The sequence below is a fragment of the Euleptes europaea genome, chromosome 16 (assembly GCF_029931775.1).
Source record: "Euleptes europaea isolate rEulEur1 chromosome 16, rEulEur1.hap1, whole genome shotgun sequence".
Classification (NCBI taxonomy): domain Eukaryota; kingdom Metazoa; phylum Chordata; class Lepidosauria; order Squamata; family Sphaerodactylidae; genus Euleptes; species Euleptes europaea.
The window spans coordinates 30,492,212-30,511,453 of record NC_079327.1 but is presented as its reverse complement, the minus strand read 5'-3'; the positions used below and the strand labels follow the sequence as shown (position 1 = coordinate 30,511,453).

The window sequence follows — 19,242 nt, the reverse complement described above, 5'->3', positions numbered from 1 at the left end:
CATAACTGAGCTCTGACACATAACTAGAAAGGACCGTACTTTGCTTAAACAGCATGGAGCAAGTTCTGGAGTTTATGTTGTTCCTCTGTTTATTAAAAACGGATGGTAGCACTTGACAGAAAAATCAAACTTCTGGTCACGGCTCATTAATCTTTGGTGTATCTGTCAGACACGTGTGTTTAGAGTTTCAACAAGACTTGGAAATTAAGATTACTGCTGTGCTTTTGTGTTTGTTGTTCTAATTTCGAATGGAAAGAAGTGTTACCAGTAGCTTAATAAGAGAGAGATAAGGAGAGGGTCATCTTATTAGCTAAGTCAGAACAAATGACATTTACAAGATCCCTACTTTCACTTTGGTCCTAATTTTAAGAATCAGTTGGCACTTACAGATGTATTGACTGCAAACGGTCAACTTCCCTTTAAAAAATGTCTAAAATGTATAATCAAAATACAGTCCTTTTATTATTAATGTGATTTTCAGTGACATTTGGGAATCATGTATCTTCATTACCAGATCCTGCTTTCACATGTAGTTGGATCAATTATAGGCAACACCAACAAAGACAATAGAATTTCACAAATATAGAAATTATCATAACTGAAATGAGAATTTCCAGGAGTCAAAAAAAAAAAAAAAAAGCAGTCCATTAGTAAAGATAAATTGCTGGTATTGGGAAAACAATGATGAAAATGAATAGAGTGGAAAGGAGAGGAATTTATATTAATTAGGGAATTCTACAAAACATTTAATTTTTTTATTGTTGTTCTCCAATAAAATAAAAAAAACATTTAATTTTTATTCTACACTGGAAATAGAATTCTGGTCTAATATTACATGATATCTCAGAAGAAGGTTGTGAAGTCATTGTGGAAAATCATTGCTCATTTTCTGCCCTGTCTGAGTTATATAAATAGCAGAGCACCTCTCAAGACTTGCAATTCTAATGTATCTGTCTAGTCTGGGGTGGGGATCAATAGAATATGATTAACATTTAGGGCCAGGTTATCTTCTACACTGACTGTGCTAGGGTGTAGAACTTTAGCCAAACTGTTGTCCTTGCAGTGATGAGTATTGTAACATTAAAAGGCTTCCTGCTTGAGAGCCTTCCTCCAACTTAAGTGACTCTTCCATGCGAGGAAGGCACCTTAGGCTGGAAACTTTGCTTTGTGGAGTGGTAGGAAACAAGCCAGTAGCCATTTCCTCACATAAGGTGCAGTGGCCACGTTCTCAGAAGGAGGAAAATGCAGAATATTGGTAGCAGCCTGGCTGCCAGTAGAAGGACATTCTAATGATGAAGAATACTTCTGTAGCTTAGGAAGGATGAAATAATAGGCAGAAGTGAAGACCTCTCAATACATGCCTCATCCTTTATATGCAAATACTGGAAAAAGCTGTGTTCATGCCAAGTGCTGACAACCTCTCTGATTAAAGAAGGTATACAGCCACAGTGTTCCTTCAGATTGTCCTAACACCAGAATGCAGGCAGCCTAAACAAAATCTACTTTAAAACAACCAACATTTTATATATGCTGTGTATATGTTTAATATATGTTACAAGAAGAAAAAGAACCACTTTGAAACTCTGTAAAAATGTACCATTCTCCATAAAAATGAACCGTTCTTCAGGAAGGTGATTGACCAAGCAAGGACACCTGAATGAATCCAATCTGATTTCACTCCTGGTTATGGAACTGAAATGGCCTTGATCTTACTGGTGGATGACCTGCACTGGGAGATGGACAAAGGGAATGTGACCCTGTTGATTATCTTTGACTTCTCAGAGGCTTTAATACCATCTATCATGATAACTTTCTGGACTTCCTTTCAGGGTTGGCACTGTTTTGTGACTGCTGGAATCCTGCAAGATTCCATCTTGTCCATGTGAAGGTTTGGGTTTTAAAGACCATTTAAGAAAAGGTAGAATTCTGTGCAGTTCAACCAGAACTCTATCCTAACCATCTACTGACAGACTGAACCCAAGTGGCCTTCTAAATACAGTTACTACATATAAGACATCAGGCTAACAGGGTTAAAAAAAAACCAATCACTCATATTTACTACCAGGTATTGGAAAAATTAAGGACGTTCAATAATGAGACTTAAAACTATTAACAGATAACACAAAACTTTTTCCAGGCACATTAAGTTATAATGTTTCAGATGTTAACTCTTGGGTCACAGAACAATTAACAGCCAAGCTAGTATTCCTGAAGTGAATATTGGCCTTCCCTCAGCCTCAGGATTCTCAGCTTCTCATAGTGTAAATGTGAGCTTCTCTCAGAAACCACAAATCTTTCACTAGTTTCCCTCAGAAATTGGGCTCTTCTTCAAGCATTCACTATACTACTGCACTTTATCCCCGAACACTCAGACCTATATAGTCTCCTGAGGTTCTCTCCCAACGAAGACTCTGGAGACACAAGCTCTATCTCCACACATTCACTGGTTTAGCCAGCTTACACACAAGGCAGACTCTGAGACAGGATCCCTCTCTCTCTGTCCCTCTCTGAAGGTTCAAACACAATCTGATCTGATCTCTCTCCCCTTCTACCATCTGGCTGCCAGCCTCTTCCTCCATGCCTTCCTAGCAGCTTTCATCTCTACTTGCCTGTCCTTCTACACTTTCCTTCCTCATTTTAGCCCACCTTCTATGTTCAGGTACTTACCTGGGTCTGACTTTGTGTTCAGACTTATGATATTACAGATTAGAGATGCCAGAACTTCATGGTGAACATATTTGCAAGTGGACATATTGTGTAGGACAGCTGTAAGCAGAACCTTGTCACTTGGAGGATAGAGGAGGGGCTTAGGGTAGGAAGTAGCCTATAAAACTGTCTAGAAGCAGAGGCCGAGGAGGAGACCAGCTGCAGTAGGTCACCCAGAAGGGCAACCTGGCAGCCAGCGAGGAGGAGACAAGTTCTGATTTCTCCCACGAATGGACTGACGCTGAGGAAGATCTGACAGCGGGGGCTGGAGGGTCTGTGGAGGGGGCCAGAGTGGGGGCCATGGGGCGTTAACCTCACAATGCTGAACTGACATAAGAACATGCATCACAGTGGTTCCCAAAAGTCTTCACAACACACACAACAAACTAACAGAACACAAGATTCCTCATAATTTCTACTTTTAGAACAAATTTCCCATTTGGACACAGTTGTTCTGAAGGTACTCAACAAAAGAGTTCCCACAGTGAAAAAGACTATTTTTGAAGATGCCCAATACAGAAATTTTAGAGACCACACACACACAAAAAAAACACAATTCATTACTCAAAAAAACTGTGCTATTTAATCATCAATGATATAATATCAACCAATACAATATCAGTAAAAAATATCCATGATCCACCACAACGATCAACAAGAGAAGCGGCCAGTTGTGATTCTTAGGACAGCTGTGGTCCCCTCTCTGCTGTAATGTTTATAACAACGGCAAAGAAAAGAAAGTGACATTTTCCCCTGGTAGAACCAAATCATGTGCCATCTGGCTACCACTGTCAGAGAAAACCCCATCAAGAAACTTCCCATGTAGTGTGAATAATCCCTCAGTCAGCATTCCAGATGCTCTTGCCCCATATTACTGATAAAGGCTCATTGTATCTGGTGCTTAAGTTTATGCAAGGGAGGAGCAGGGATGAACACACTAAAAAAAACTACAACCCCACCCCACCCCCAACTCACAATGTGTGTAATCTGCTAGCAGGGTGTCAACTTGTAGAAAAGGAAGATTGTCCTCTGTGTTCCTCTACAGCCCCGTAAAATTGGAATAGCTCTGTCTTGGAAAAGGTGCTAAGTGTCAGCGAGGGCATGCAATCGGACCCGGGATAGCGAGGTGACTTTCGTTTCATCTCTCCTTCCCGTGGGAAGGAAGAGGCAACAGCCAAAAGGCTCGAGAGATCTCCACTTCAAAGTGACTTCCTGATTGTAATCCTGCTCTGATCTTAAGGTGTGAATTCTCTCTCTTGGTATTGGGGAACCTCTGATGTTTTGCATTTCAAAGATGTTACTTGTAAACATGCTAGTGTGTGTACTCTATAAGAATACCCTCCAAATGATTTGGCGCCATTGTAACGTTGTGTTTCATAGGTTACTGTACCCTTCCTTTCAAATAAATTCTACTTTAAACTCTCTGCTAACGTCTGGAGTAAAGTGGATGATTCCTGAGAGGCAACGGAGTCCTAGAACCTGACAGTACGTTACAATCCCAACCTTTTTTGTTTTCGGGTTAGAAGTAGTATTAGGATGTCGGCACCACCCTCGGTCCCGCTCAACGCGGGAGAGGAGCTTCGGCAGACTCCCGCTGATATTGAGGTTGGTCAAGGAGCCGCGACCCCGGAGCAGCGCCCACCCGGGCCTACCGATGTCCCTGGGAGGCCGACGTGGACCCCCCGATTCTCGGAGACCGGGCAGCGGCAGAGAGCAGCGTCAGAACCAGGAGGCGACTTCTACCGGGGACCGCTGGCCGCTTGGTATGGAGAAGGGGAAGGGTGGAAGGACCCCACGCTCGCTCACACCCCGACCCTCACTGCAGAAGCGGCCACTCTGATACGCGGACAGAATCAGATGCTCGTTCTGCAGAATCGGGACCTGCAGACTCAGCTAGATACCTTGCAGCGAGACCTGGCAGCCGTTCTAGGGGCAGTGAGGGGGCTTGGACAGCCCGTGCAACAATCCCAAACGGGTTCACGGCCGACTACAGGACCGCTCGTTGTTGGGGAGGCTCCCACGCCCAGACGCCCTACGGCCAGAGACCTGAAGGTATCTTTCGACGGGTCCAGCTCACAGTTGTCTCACTTCTTACTCCAAATCTCCGGCTTTATGAAGGACCAGGGGGAGACCTTTGCCTCGGAAGAAGCTCGGGTCAGGTATGTGATCAGCCTGCTGGAGAAGGAGGCAGTGGAGTGGGCAGTGACAGCGGCGGAAACTATGCCCCGAGTTTTGGCATCCCTGGATGAGTTCTTGTGCGCTCTACGACGCCGGTTCGAAGACCCCCACCGGGGGGAAAAAGCAAAGATTGCCATGCGTCGTTTGAAGCAGGGAGCCCGCTCAGTAAGTGAGTATGCACAGGACTTTTTATCTTTGTCGTGCAAGATAAGGGAGTGGAGTGAGGCCACAAAGGTCCAGCATTTCCGCGAAGGGTTGCGGTGGGAAGTGCTGGATGGCTGTTTGACTTTGGGAGATCCAGAGTCAGTGGAAGAGTGGGTAAATTTGGCAGCTCTAGTGGAGAACCGCAAGCTTACCCTCCAGTTCTCCAAGGATCGTTCTTCGAAGACGATCCCTATTCCGCCCACGAGAGGGGACAGCGCAGCAGGTCCCAGGCGAGAGGGAAGACATCGAGGAGTCTACAGTCTCGACAGGGCACGTCGGTTCAGGGAGGGAGCTTGCCTTCAGTGTGGGAAGATGGGTCATTTTGCAGCAAGATGTACCAACACGCCGTCAGAAGGGACGAGCAACAGGGCGACACAAGAGCGGGAGGCGACACCACCTCGGAACCTGGAGCACAGGAGAGCGGAGGGGACGAACGGTCGCCGGGGGGCGGCGGCCCTGCAAGCGGAAACCTCATCGGATCGTGGCACCCGAGATAGCTTCCGAAGCCCCTCACCGGCAAAAAACGAGGACGGCCTTCTGTGAGGGAACCGGCACAGAGGGCACCCTTGGAAGAAACCAAACCGGCTCCATGTAGGGTGAGTGACCAGGGAGAGACATTGCTGATACCTGTTGTATTACGAAATCCCCAAGGGGGGGAACCGGTGGCCGTTGTGGCTATCGTGGACTCCGGGTGCTCCCGGACCCTAATTGATCAGGCGGTGGTAGAACGTCTGAGAATTGGGACTCGAGAACTGGATCAACCCTTACATTTCCATCAAATGGATGGGAGTGACCTGCGGGGGGGGCCGGTTCATTTGCACACTCGCAAGATGTGGCTGGGGGTGGGAAACCACTGGGAACAGATCCACTTCACGGTAGTGCCTAAGATTTCCTACCCGGTGGTCCTCGGCGTTAATTGGTTGGCGGGACATAACCCGAGCATTGACTGGGAACAAAGGCGGGTGGTGTTTGGAGCTCCTCAGTGCGAAAAACACAGCCGGGATGATTTACCCGGGGGCGAAGGGGGAAGCGCCGCTGCCTTGGAGGAACCCACGTTGCCCCCAGAATATAGTGATTTCGCAGATGTATTTGAGGGGACGGACTGTGACTTATTGCCTCCTCATCGCACTACGGATTGTGCCATCGAACTGATTAAGGACGTTAAACCGTCCAAGGCCCGAGTTTATGCCATGAGTCCTCAAGAGAAAGCAGTGCTGCGAGAATTTCTGGACAAGAACTTGGAGCGGGGCTTCATACGACCGTCCAAAGCTGCATTTTCTTCTCCCTGCTTCTTTGTGAAGAAGAAAGGTACATCTGATCTCAGACTGTGTGTAGACTATAGGGGGCTTAACGCGATTACTGAAACTAATGCCTACCCCCTTCCCTTAATCCCAGACCTCCTGAGTGTGTTACAGGAGGGTTGTATTTTCTCGAAAATTGACCTGGCGGAAGCCTACTACCGGGTCCGGATCAAGGAGGGGGATGAAGCTAAGACAGCCTTTTCTTGTTGTTATGGGTTGTTTGAATTTTTAGTCATGCCGTTTGGTCTGTCTGGGGGGCCCTCGTGCTTCATGCAATTAATTAATGAGATTCTACACGACCTCCTATTTAAAGGTGTGGTAGTTTTTTTAGACGATTTGCTCATTTACTCCAAGGATCCCGCAGAGCACAGGGAATTGGTGCGGGAGGTGTTGCGTCGTCTAAGGGACAATCATTTGTATGCTAAGTTATCAAAATGTGCATTCAACCAGGACCAATTGTCGTTTTTGGGCTATGTGATCTCGCCACAAGGGTTAAGCATGGATCCGGAGAAAGTGAGGGCAGTGTTAGAATGGGAACCTCCCAGAACTCGCAAACAGGTTCAGCAGTTCTTGGGGTTTGCGAACTTTTATAGAAATTTTATTCAGGATTTCGCTCAAATAGCTTTGCCTATTACTGATTTGCTTAAAACCAAAGGGAAGGGGCAAGGGGCCACTTTTGCACAATACCAGGTACCTTGGACCGCCAGGTGTCAGGCGGCTTTTGAAACTCTTAAGGAGCGCTTTACCTCTGAACCCATTCTGGCGCACCCAGATTGCTCCAGGCCATTCACTTTACAGGTAGATGCCTCGGACAAGGCGATGGGAGGCGCACTCCTTCAGAGGGATGATCAAGGGAGGCTTAGACCCTGCGCATATTTTTCTAAGAAGTTCTCTGGCCCTGAACTCAATTGGCCAATTGGGGAAAAAGAGGCAATGGCGATTAAACATGCACTCACGGTTTGGCGACAGTTCCTGGAGGGGGCTGCCGAGCCCTTTGTGGTATGTACTGATCACCGCAACCTCGAATCTATTTTGGGTCAGCGGAAGCTGTCAGCCAAACAAGTGCGTTGGTCTACCTTCTTCTCTAAGTTTAATTTTACCATCAAACACATGCCTGGGAAAGAAAACTGCTTAGCAGACGGACTGTCTCGCATGCCGCAATATGAGTGTCAGGTTGAGCGGCCGGTGGGTTCTCTTTTCACACGGGAACACCTGGGTTTGACTCCAGAGGGGAATAGTGCAGGAGTTCTGACCAGAGCGCAAAGCCGCGCGGCGGCACAGGACTCGAGTTCGAGTTCCCCTCGTGAAGTGGTCGCTCCCACCTCCTCATCCCCAGCAGTCCCCGGAGAACTCTCAACCACTACCGCTGGGGAGGGGGGGGGGAATCTCCCAAATAGAGCGAAGGGACCAGGCTGAAGGGCCGGTACCCACCCCCTTGCCGGGGTCGGATGTCGCCATTCCCCGCCTCTGGGCAGTTCCAGAAAGCCTCCCGGAGGTAGTCAAGAAAAGGTGGGGGGAGGCTCTTCAACGGGAGCGGGAGGAAGAATCTATCCCGTCCCAGATGACGGACAAAAACGGTATCTGTAAGAACAAACATTACGTGCCCAGGGAACTGAGGCGGGAGATATTGGAACGGAGCCACAGTTCAACAATAGGGGGACATTTTGGGTTTGCTAAATCCTTACACCTAATAAGAAGACAGTTTTGGTGGCCTGGGATGCGCCAAGACATCGAAGTATTTATCAAATCCTGCCCTGTGTGCGCAACTAGTAAACGTTTGATGGGAAAACCCCCGGGATTATTAAAGCCCCTAGAAACTCCCGAGGCACCCTGGCGAGTGATTGGGATGGATTTCATAACAGACCTCCCATCCAGTCAGGGGAAGACTGTCCTGTGGGTAATCACGGATCTTTTCTCTAAGCAAGTTCATCTCGTACCGTGTGAAGGGATGCCATCTGCACATAAACTGGCTCGCTTGTTTGTGCACTGCATATTCAAATTGCACGGATTTCCACGGAAGGTCCTGAGTGACAGGGGCTCCGTGTTTGTGTCCAAGTTCTGGAAAGCATTTTTAGGAATTGTAGGTGTGCAGTTGGGTTTGTCATCTGCCTATCACCCCCAGACGGATGGGCAGACCGAAAGGGTTAATGCGGTGATGGAATGTTATTTGCGTTGTTTTGTTAATTATCACCAAGACAATTGGGTTGATCTGCTGCCACTGGCAGAATATGCCTACAATAACTCGGTGCACTCTGCAACCGGGGTGAGCCCATTCAAAGCAGTTTATGGAATGGATTTTGGACCATTAGGGGCTGTACCCACCCCGCCAGAAGGCGATCCCCCCGAGGTGTCTAAATGGGCTCACACAGTGAGGAACACTTGGCCCTGGCTTGTAAAAAACCTGGAACAGGCTAAAGATAGGTACAAACTACAAGCAGACAAACACAGAACACCTCAGTGGGAATTGAGGGTCGGAGAAAAGGTGTATCTTTCCACTAAGAACCTCAGGTCTTTACGCCCGTGTAAAAAATTGAGCCAACGGTTTGTGGGCCCATTTTCTATCTCCAGAGTTATCAATGAGGTTACGGTAGAGCTGGAGCTACCCAAATCCTTACAAGGGGTGCACCCGGTGTTTCACGTGAGTCTACTTAAACCCTTTCTACAAGCACCAGAATGGCACCCCGAACCCGAAGCGGCAACTCCCATCATGGTACAGGGCGAACGGCACTTTGAAATCTCCAGGGTGCTCGATTCTCGGAGGCGCAGGGGCCGACTGGAATATCTTGTGCGTTGGAAACATTTAAATTCCAGTCACGATGAGTGGGTGTCCGCTGTTCACGTACAGGCTCCAACCCTTGTAGCGGATTTCCATCGCCATTACCCGGACAAACCAGGAAATCTGGAGGGGGGGCCTTTGGGGAGGCGGAGTGTCAGCGAGGGCATGCAATCGGACCCGGGATAGCGAGGTGACTTTCGTTTCATCTCTCCTTCCCGTGGGAAGGAAGAGGCAACAGCCAAAAGGCTCGAGAGATCTCCACTTCAAAGTGACTTCCTGATTGTAATCCTGCTCTGATCTTAAGGTGTGAATTCTCTCTCTTGGTATTGGGGAACCTCTGATGTTTTGCATTTCAAAGATGTTACTTGTAAACATGCTAGTGTGTGTACTCTATAAGAATACCCTCCAAATGATTTGGCGCCATTGTAACGTTGTGTTTCATAGGTTACTGTACCCTTCCTTTCAAATAAATTCTACTTTAAACTCTCTGCTAACGTCTGGAGTAAAGTGGATGATTCCTGAGAGGCAACGGAGTCCTAGAACCTGACACTAGCAAACCATCGTGTTCTTTGACAGGAGAATATTATGCAAATACCATCATATATATATATATATATTTCAGGGCTCAGTACATACTTTACATGATAGTTGTAATTTGAATTACTTTTGAGTATATTTTCTTGGGAAGAATATAAAGATCGAGCTATTTTCTTGATTTGGAGATTTTATTTTGACGCTATTGGATATTTCTTATTATTTATTACAATCATTATACACACATCCATAATTTTAGACTTGCTTGTTTCACAGAAATAGCCTCAGGTGAATTTTTTGTTTCTTTCTTTCAGGGGGCTGGGCTCACACAAGCATGCTCACCACTTGATAACTGCAAAGTGAATGACTTGCGTGTGTGCATGGGCTGTCACAGATACAATCCAACAGAACTTTTATTTTCTCTTCAAACAATGCTTTTCAGTGGATTCGATTCACCTATTCAGCCACCGGTTACCAGTTCATAGGGAACCAGGTAAAGGCAAGGGGCAGCGGTTGAGCTTGCCATCCCTAAAGTGTGAAAGCAGAAAGGTGCAATAGATATCCCTGCGCTGCCTAGTCTGAGAAAGCAGGTGGAGCCTTTAAAGGGCAACACAGAGCCTATAAACGGCAATGCAGGTACAGAGTGAATCAGAATCAGATAACCTTTATTGGCATAATATTGATGGTCACAAGGTCAGAGATAAACAGATAATACATATCTATATTAAAATTAAGTTTGAATCTTAACCTTAACAACTTCTGCCAAAAACTCTGCAACCTTCACTGTAACATCAGTTGTAATGTCGTTCAGCAAGAATTGGCAAGTGGATGTTCTATAAGGGGCCATCCGTTTGCTGATTAAGGGTAATATAAATTTTTACGGGGTTCTTCATGTAAATTACAATCTAAGATGATGTCATGTAGGGCGTCTGGCTGGCCCGTTCCGCATGGACATACCCTCTTGTTAAAGGGAGTCTTAGTAAATCTCCCGTATAAAACCTTAGATGGACAGGAATTGAGTCAAGCTAGCATAAATGCTCTCTGTTGAAGAGGTTCAAGTGTACTAAAGTATTGCTGCGTCTTTCCGGGTAATATTGACAAACCCATTTTAAGTGGGGAACATACTGGGGTACAGAGCGCTAGACGTGTAAATCCATTTGGCAGAAGATACTCTTTCAGATTTGTTGGTAGCAGTTAGAATGCAGAGATAAGTTGGTACCCCCCACCCAGGAGTAAGGAAAAATGGCAGCAGTGGGACCTGAGGGAATGGGGTTTGCATGTCCAGTTCCTTCACACCCTTCATTAGACTTCGAAGGGTGTAACTGCTTAACATGGCACCGTTAAAGAGTGAGGCTCCAAGTACATTCTTTCAATACTGCATTAAAAAGTAGTGAGTCTTTTTATTTAATTTGGCAATTAATGATAAACTCGCAAAAAGGCATGCTTGGATGACAGCCAACATGTTTTGGGACTAGCAGTATATAAGATCCAAGGTGATGAAAGATATCAAGCTTATTTTTTTTCCTTTTAAAGACAATATTCGTTCCCAGCTTTTGCCTTCAGGTGCAGCTAGCTGTCACAGTTGCTGTAGACATCTGGTACTGAACTTGTCTTCAGACAACAGAAAGTAATTCATATCATAACTACCCAGGTGCTTCCAAGAAAGGGAACATCGTTTTTCTGATCATCCATTCAGTCAGCATCAGTCACATTTCACACATGAGCTAAGCAAACCCCTGCACTTGAAATGTTCTGTTATTGAAACGGCAGAAAGATCTTGTACAAGCAATGTTTTTCAAAAGGTATTACTGCTAACAGGTAGGTGCTATTATTTGTAGTACTGATCAAATTAGTATAGATTTGTTCTTTATATTTTATAGTATATTAAGGGGGGGGAACAGTCTCTCATACCTTGCTATTCAGTCCATTCACACAGGATGGTCTGGGTAACACATCTTCAAGCAGGGCCTACAGGTTTCGGGGTGGGGGAACAGAACCATTTCTTACTCTCTTTATTGAAAATGTATTTTAATACAATCATATAAATATTTATGTTTATTCATTATTTATTTATTTATTTACAGTCCACCTTTCTTTCTGACCCTCACAAATTACACAGTGTACATCGATACAATCAATATGAAGAGACATCAAATAAGCAATGTACGTACTTGGACTAGGATTACAGAAATCCGAGTAAGCGTGGTACGGAAGTGCACATAGAATGCAGAAGCTGGTTTTACATCAGTAGAAAACAACGCAGCAACAACAGGGTAATACATGCAGCAGACAGATAATCCTAAACACAGGGGTATAGTCCACAGTCCCTTTACCATTACCTCCCTAACCAATCTGTTATAGAATAGCCCTATTGCCTTTATAGAAAAGCCGTCCTGAACAACTGTTTTACATACAATGCAGAATGACAGAATCATGGGTTCCCTCCTGACCCCCCTTGGGCCATTCCAAAACGTGGGAACCACAACAGAGACCAGTGGAGTCTTCGCCTCCTTTCATTATCAGCCTCTTCTGTACACTTTAACGGTCCAACTGTACTAGGCTGCTCCTCAATTACAATTTACTTAATGCGTTGCGTAGTTTAGCACCAAACCAGAAGCAAAGGGAAATGGTGCCACAAAAAGACAGTTGCTGGATGCCTATAGTATGAGTACCTGATTTCATTCATTATAGTTTCATTCTTTCCTCTCTTGCTGGTCTGCTTTATTTTCTTATAAGCAATGTTACTTCTTTCATATTCTTCAATGCCTTGTCGTGAAAGTACATATGCTATTTTCAGTGCTTCATTCTCCTTCTTTGCCAGTTCCTTCACAACTCTCTTTTGATCGTTTCCCCCAATATCTTGTTGAAAAAAGGGGGGGAAAGGAAAAAAGGAAGACCCAGCCTGAGATGGGTTGGCTCTAAAAAGGAAGTCACGGCCCTCAGTTTGCAAGAACTGAGCAAGGCTGTTAATGTTTTGGAGGACATTAATTCACAGCGTCAATATAAGTTGGAACCGACTTGATGGCACTTAACACACAAACATCATGTAAATTGGATGGGCAGGTAGGGGACTTTACAACAACATACCAACCAAATGAGAAACACAGACTTATATACGGCTGGAATAGCTTTGTACATATGACGTAAAATGACATCATCAGTAATGACATCATGGTGCTGAAACACAAATCTTATAATCTTCCCCGAAATCAAGAATGAATGCAAACTGTTTCAATTACAGGTTGTTAATTAAAACAAGGCACCAGAAAAACATTAATTTTAAAACTCAAGAGATGCATCCATCTAGAGATGGCCATTTTTGCCCTTTCAGCAGCTCTAGCATTAGCTCTTGAAGGTGATTAAATGTTGTTTTCCAGGATTAAAGGAATTTGTAAAAGGCATTTTTATTGGGAAGATTCTTATTTAAAGAGGTGCTTCAGGAAGTAATCAGCTGTTTTGCGGATCTATTGAGAAAGCAATTTCTCTGCCAGTGTAAGCTCAAATTATAACCATATCATCAGTCTAAGCAATGAGATGTGTATGATATTTCAGAACAAACTATGTGGAAAGCATCTTGTAAAGCTGTATAATATATATGACTTTTTAAAATATATGTGATTAATAGAACAGCAGTTAGAAAGACATCATACAATATCCCTAGCGAAGGGCTCCTGGGAAAACTTTAGACTAGATCTTACAGAGTGCAGAAATATGAACATTCACATACTGTGCATACATAATGGGTAGAATTACCGGCATGTACAGATATGGTATAGGTATCTGTCCAGCAGGGATCCAAGATGGCGACTGGCATGCTACTGAGTCATGTTCTCCTGCCAGAATTTTAGAGATTTAGCATTTATTTTATCTCATTTTAGTTTATTTTTAATTGGAGAGATTGCTGTTTATCTCTAACAGTCCCAGGTATTTAATTCCCTGTACTCCAGCTGGACTTATCTTTGCTGTGGCTGTAAACCACGAGCTCGCGTCTGGGATGGAAAAGAAAACGGAGGAGGAACTCAGGCCAGCTTTCTTCAACAGTCTACAAAACAACTGAAAATTGATGATTTTATTCCTTCTAAAGACGATGCAAGTGGCTTATCAGCTTTTTACTCTTCGAATAGCTACAAGGCACTTACATAATGGGTATATTAATAGATGGATTGTGTTTGTGTTACCTGGGGATATATATATGTCATACTGGTATGGCTGGGGGGCAATGTATCCAAATGTTGCATAGAAAAGATTGACAATTTTCATTCAAGATGTTTCTGATTATGTTCCTTTCAAAGCCATCAATTGACAATTGTGTAGAAAATGTTGTCTTTGATTTTAATGCTTGGAGTCTCAGCCTAGAAAGCCTAGATTGGAAGAAGAAGAAGAGTTGGTTTTTATACTCCACTTTTCTGTACTGTAAGGAGTCTCAAAGCGGCTTACAATCGCCTTCCCTCCCCCTCACCCAAACAGGCACCTTGTGAGGCAGGTGAGCTCAGAGAGAGTTCTGAGAGAACCGTGACTAGCCCAAGGTCACTCAGCAAACTTCATGTGGTGGAGTGGGGAATCAAACCCGGTTCTCCAGATTAGAGTATGTCACTCTTAACCACTGCACCATGCTGGCTGCAGAATATATACTCTAGCTAAAATGTAGCAGAGACCCAGTCTTGACAATAATTTCTTTTTTAATGGGTACATTTTAATTTATAGATAAACATACATAAACATTCTAAAAATGTTTTTGCACTGGAATGTTGATAGCTAAACAAATATATTCAACTTATTTGCTATAACCACTCTACTTTGATCACATTGTATTTTCCAGATATGAGCAATGGAGTATAATTTCAGTTTATAGAATGTTATGCAAACAGGCCTTCCACATTTTATTTTATTCTTCTGTCTTCTTTTGTCAGGCAGAAACCAATACAGATCCCTGGTGGTGGTAGGAAGTGCCATAAAGTCACAGCTGTCTTGTGGCGACCCTAGAGGGTTTTTAAGGCAAGAGACTTCCAGGGGTAGTTTGCCATTGCCTGCCTTTGTATAGTGACCCTTCTTTGGTGGTCTCCCATCCCAATACTAACCAGGGCCGACCCTGCTTAGCTTCCAAGATCTAATGAGATCTGGCTAGCCTGGGCCATCCAGGTCAGGGCATCAGAGATGAGTACCTGTCATCTTATCCCTAACTTTGGTTTGGGATGTTAAATCCTACCAAATCGCAGGAGAAACTTGGTTGCGTTGTTCACAACAGTTCTGTCCTGCTAAAGTCCCAATGCCTCAACTGTGTTACAGCAGGAAAAAAACAAAAACAAATGTAGTCCAGTGCAGAAATAACACTAGGAGAAAATGCTACAATCAACCAATTTCTTATTTAGGAGTAAAGTACATGTCTGTGTTTCTTAAAGAAAAACACTATATCAGTTTGAGCAAAAATAGAGATAACATTATCAGGTAAAGATGAAGAAATAGCCCTGCCAAAATAGGAGGGAAAATTCCTAGATCAAGACAAGAATAATAGGCCTATCAAGAAAAGTGTTAAAGAGATTAAAGATGGGGACAGAGAAGAATCACCCTGCCAGAACTACTATGCAGTCCTTCAAATATCAAGGGAAAACAGAGAGAAAACTATTGGATCCAATCCTGTAAATGATGCTTGTTCAGAGAACCACAGAAGCAAATTACATCTGTATGATGGTTATGAAGATCATAATATTTTAAAAAATATTTAAACAAATGGACAAATGCAATGTACTGCTTTGTTTAATACCAATTTGGGAGACATGGAGTAAACCCTGGCCTATTTTTCTAGTTCTTTGTGCATTCTTCTACATTGATTCTCTGACGTTATCATTGAAATCAAAGGTTCAGTATATAAAAGGTGTCAGTCACAGATTAATTCCCAAGACTAAACGTGATGACTTCTAGTACAAAATCATTACCTAATTTCACAATTTGGGAGTGAGAACCCATCAATAAAAGTTTTTCTTTATGGCCACAACTGGTAATATAAAATAATTATAATGCTAGGCCTTTTTCTAAGACATATATAGAAACTGCTGTATATTGAAGCTGATAAGATTTTATTTTAAAATTCCTGTCAGATTATTGCATTTTTATCTGTACATCTACCAGCTGTGAATGCATGTGGAAATATGCCAAAACAATCTCTGATTTACTGAAGTATAAATCATTCTTGAGCTTTGATTTTCTTCAGGTTTGTGTTTTTAATGAGATAAAGTTTGCATATCAGCCACATGAAACTTTCCCCCATACTGGGCAAATTGAACTTTTGATGAGGTCAGTAAAAGCATTTGGGAATGGTGGTATGCAGAACACATAGATCACTGAACTGCCATATCATGAAAAAGCCAAAAATATTCAAAACAATAAAAGCATACGTACATACAGTGAATGCGTGAAAGAAATACAAAGTTTAGCTCATTACATATGTCCAGTGTATTTTGTATGTGTTCATACACATTTGAAGAAGCAGCTGGCTCCCCTTGCAGGAGATCAGTCTATAGAACAGTGTCTGCTAATGTGGTGCCTCTTGGTGCCATGGTTGCACACTAGGGTTGCCAACCTCCAGGTACTAAAAGTAACAGTACTAGGTTCTGATATAGTATGAAACACGATTCAAAAATTATATACGATTCAAAAGTGTATAACACAGTGATTTACTTATTGCATAACAACAACCAACACAGAAAGTGTACAGTGCAAATCACAAACATATTGTCAACATTACAAAATGACAAGCAAGACAGAACACAAAAGTCCTTGTATAGAAGTAAGTCTAAAGTACAAAATCACTCAAAAATTCAGTATACCGTATTCTTTCTGTAATTCTTTCTTGTTTTTGCTTTTTTGCAGGTATCTTCATATATTCAACTGAATTATATTGGAACACCAAATTCAGTCCAATGGAATAATTTTTGTTAGCCTTGCAGGTGCCACTGTTCATCATCCAAATTTAATCTCCAGTTTTATGAATCTTAAGGACAACCATTCCCCACCGCCGCTGCTTTCAGCTTTACAAAAACCTGTATGTTCCATAATGCTCTCACTCTGATAAACTGTAGTAATTTATATTCCCAAAGCAAAATACTCCATTTTTTTCCCTTCTCCAGAGCAGGACCATCAGGTAAATCTTGAAACTAGGCTCGCATCCCTCATTATGTACTAGGGTTTCCAACCTCCAGGTACTAGCTGGAGATCTCCTGCTATTACAACTGATCTCCAGCAGATAGAGATCAGTTCACCTGGAGAAAATGGCTGCTTTGGCAATTGGACTCTATGGCATTGAAGTCTTTTCCACTGGCATAAAAATGACAGAGATAGATTCCACTTGGCTATTCTAAATTGTATCTGTGGTTACCTTGTATGCTTTTCTATGCTTTATATATCGTGGTTTCTTAACTCTCCTGTTCACAATTATCTGCAAACTCAAGTTTCACACCATACACCAGCCAAAGTAGTCTCTGCCCCACAAAAATGTATGCTTCAATAAATGTTCAGTCTTCAAAAGTTCTATAGGAGTCCTTTTTACTTTTATGACCACCGGTACAGAGGCATTGTTGACTGCATCTCTTCTGGGGGCCTCTGTAGAAATCATTATGACTTAAAAAAAAAGTATAACGTCTCTACCATTTAAACACAAACCTGCTAATTATGTAGCCCCGACATTCAGCACATCTGCCTAAAGCACACTAAAGAATTTGAAGAAATGGGTTCTTGTCTACGAAACCTAACCTTGGAACAAAACGTTGTTAGTTTCGAATGCCCCACAAAACTCTTACTTGTTTTTGCCCCACACTAACTACATCTAAATGAAACAATATCGCCAGGCGCGGAAGGAGAATTCTCTTCCAGGAACACCCCCATTCAAAAGTCTCCTGCCTCCCTTCCTGCAGCTTCATTGAACACATGAAGCTGCCTTCTACTGAATCAGACCCTTGGTCCATCAAAGTCAGTATTGTCTACTCAGACTGGCAGCAGCTCTCCAGGGACTCGGGCAGAGGTCTTTCCCATCACTTCCTTGCCTAGTCCCTTTAACTGGAGATGCCCGGGATTGAACCTGGGACCTTCCGCATGCCAAACAGATGCTCTACCACTGAGCCACAGCCCCTCCCCTATTCTTTTTCCACCCTTCTTCCATGCTACATGCTAGCTTCAAAAACGGGAGAAGTTCTACAAACATTTGAGTCCAGTAAGGCCATTTATGGTTTAGCCTTGGATTTGTGCATCATCCAAACTTAATCTCCAATTTTATGGATCTTAAGGACAACCATTCCCCACCCCCCGGTTTAGCCTTGGATTTGCTGCTCTCCAGATGCACGTTTCCCCCACCCAAATTCTTAAAACTAAAAAATAAGCCCCCTTTGAGAATTTGGATGGGGGGAAAACGTGCATGTGCAGAGCAGCAAATCCAAGGCAAAACCTTCCATGCACAATAACTTTGGGAACGTCAGTAGTAGAAAAGGGCAAGAGTCCAGTAGCACCTTAAAGACTAACAAAAATATTTTCTGGCAGGGTAGGAGCTTTCGTGAGCCACAGCTCACTTCTTCAGATACAGCTAGAATGTGAATCCATCTGTCTTTAAGTAGAGGAGAGTGAATTCAGACAAGGATTCGTATGTAAATGTTAACAGTATGTCAATGTGAATAGCAGGCGTGATGGGATGAGGTGTGGCCTGCAGAAGAGTCTGTGATGTCCAGGGGAGAGATGGGTGTGGAGAAACCAGCATTGGTCATGAGCCACGAATGCAAGGTCTTTATTCAGCCCAGGCAAATGCATTGACTTCAGTTTGAATATCAACTGTCATTCAGGCAGTTGGGAACGTCAGACAAACTCCTCCCCTCCCCTCTTAAAAATGCCCGCGAAACCACATCAACGGCGTCCTAAACCTCTCCCCTACGTCCCAACCCCGCCTCCTTTTTTCTCGCCGCGAATCAGACGCGGCGCCCTGCCCGGCCGTGCGCGCGCTTGCGCAGAGTGCGGCGACGTAGCCAGAGGTAGGGGGGGAGCGTGCTTACGTCCCCCTGCCCTCAGTAAAGATGGCGGCCGCCGCTGGGCGCGTGGCGGTGCGCGGCTCTGCTTGGCGCGTGGCGAGGACGGCCGGGAAACCGCTGGCGGGGCCCAAGGTAAACCCGGGGCCGGGATGGACCCCGATTTGGAGCTTGGCGGCCTGAGTCGGTTTCAGGAGCGCTCGGTTTTTCTTTCTCGGCTGTTTCCAACCCCCCCACCCCCCTTTGCTGACAGTTTCGTCGTTATTGCATCCAAAATGGTTGCAATTTGTGATGATGGATGATGGAGGCAGTTCCCAGTGTTGTTACCGTCTCCTCGCACTGGGCTTTCCCGGGACCCTTCTGGCTATTTGCTTCCCAGGCTACCGAGGAAAATATTTTAATGAAGGGAAAAAACAAAAAAAAACAGATTAGGATTGGAATATTGTCGAAGGCTTTCACGGTCAGAGTTCATCGGTTCTTGTAGGCTATCCGGGCTGTGTGACCGTGGTCTTGGTATTTTCTTTCCTGACGTTTCGCCAGC

The 19,242-nt window shown here is 44.1% G+C and overlaps 1 protein-coding gene across 1 annotated transcript in view; it reads left to right on the top strand.

The window, feature by feature from the left end:
- The first annotated feature begins 18,749 nt into the window (after positions 1-18,749).
- The window catches only part of MRPS9 (mitochondrial ribosomal protein S9), a 51,417-nt gene continuing 50,924 nt past the window's right edge, over positions 18,750-19,242 (top strand). Inside the window, exon 1 of the mRNA XM_056862151.1 lies at positions 18,750-18,836. Within this exon, the coding sequence (XP_056718129.1) occupies positions 18,750-18,836 (87 nt within the window). The remainder of the gene's footprint in view (positions 18,837-19,242) is intronic.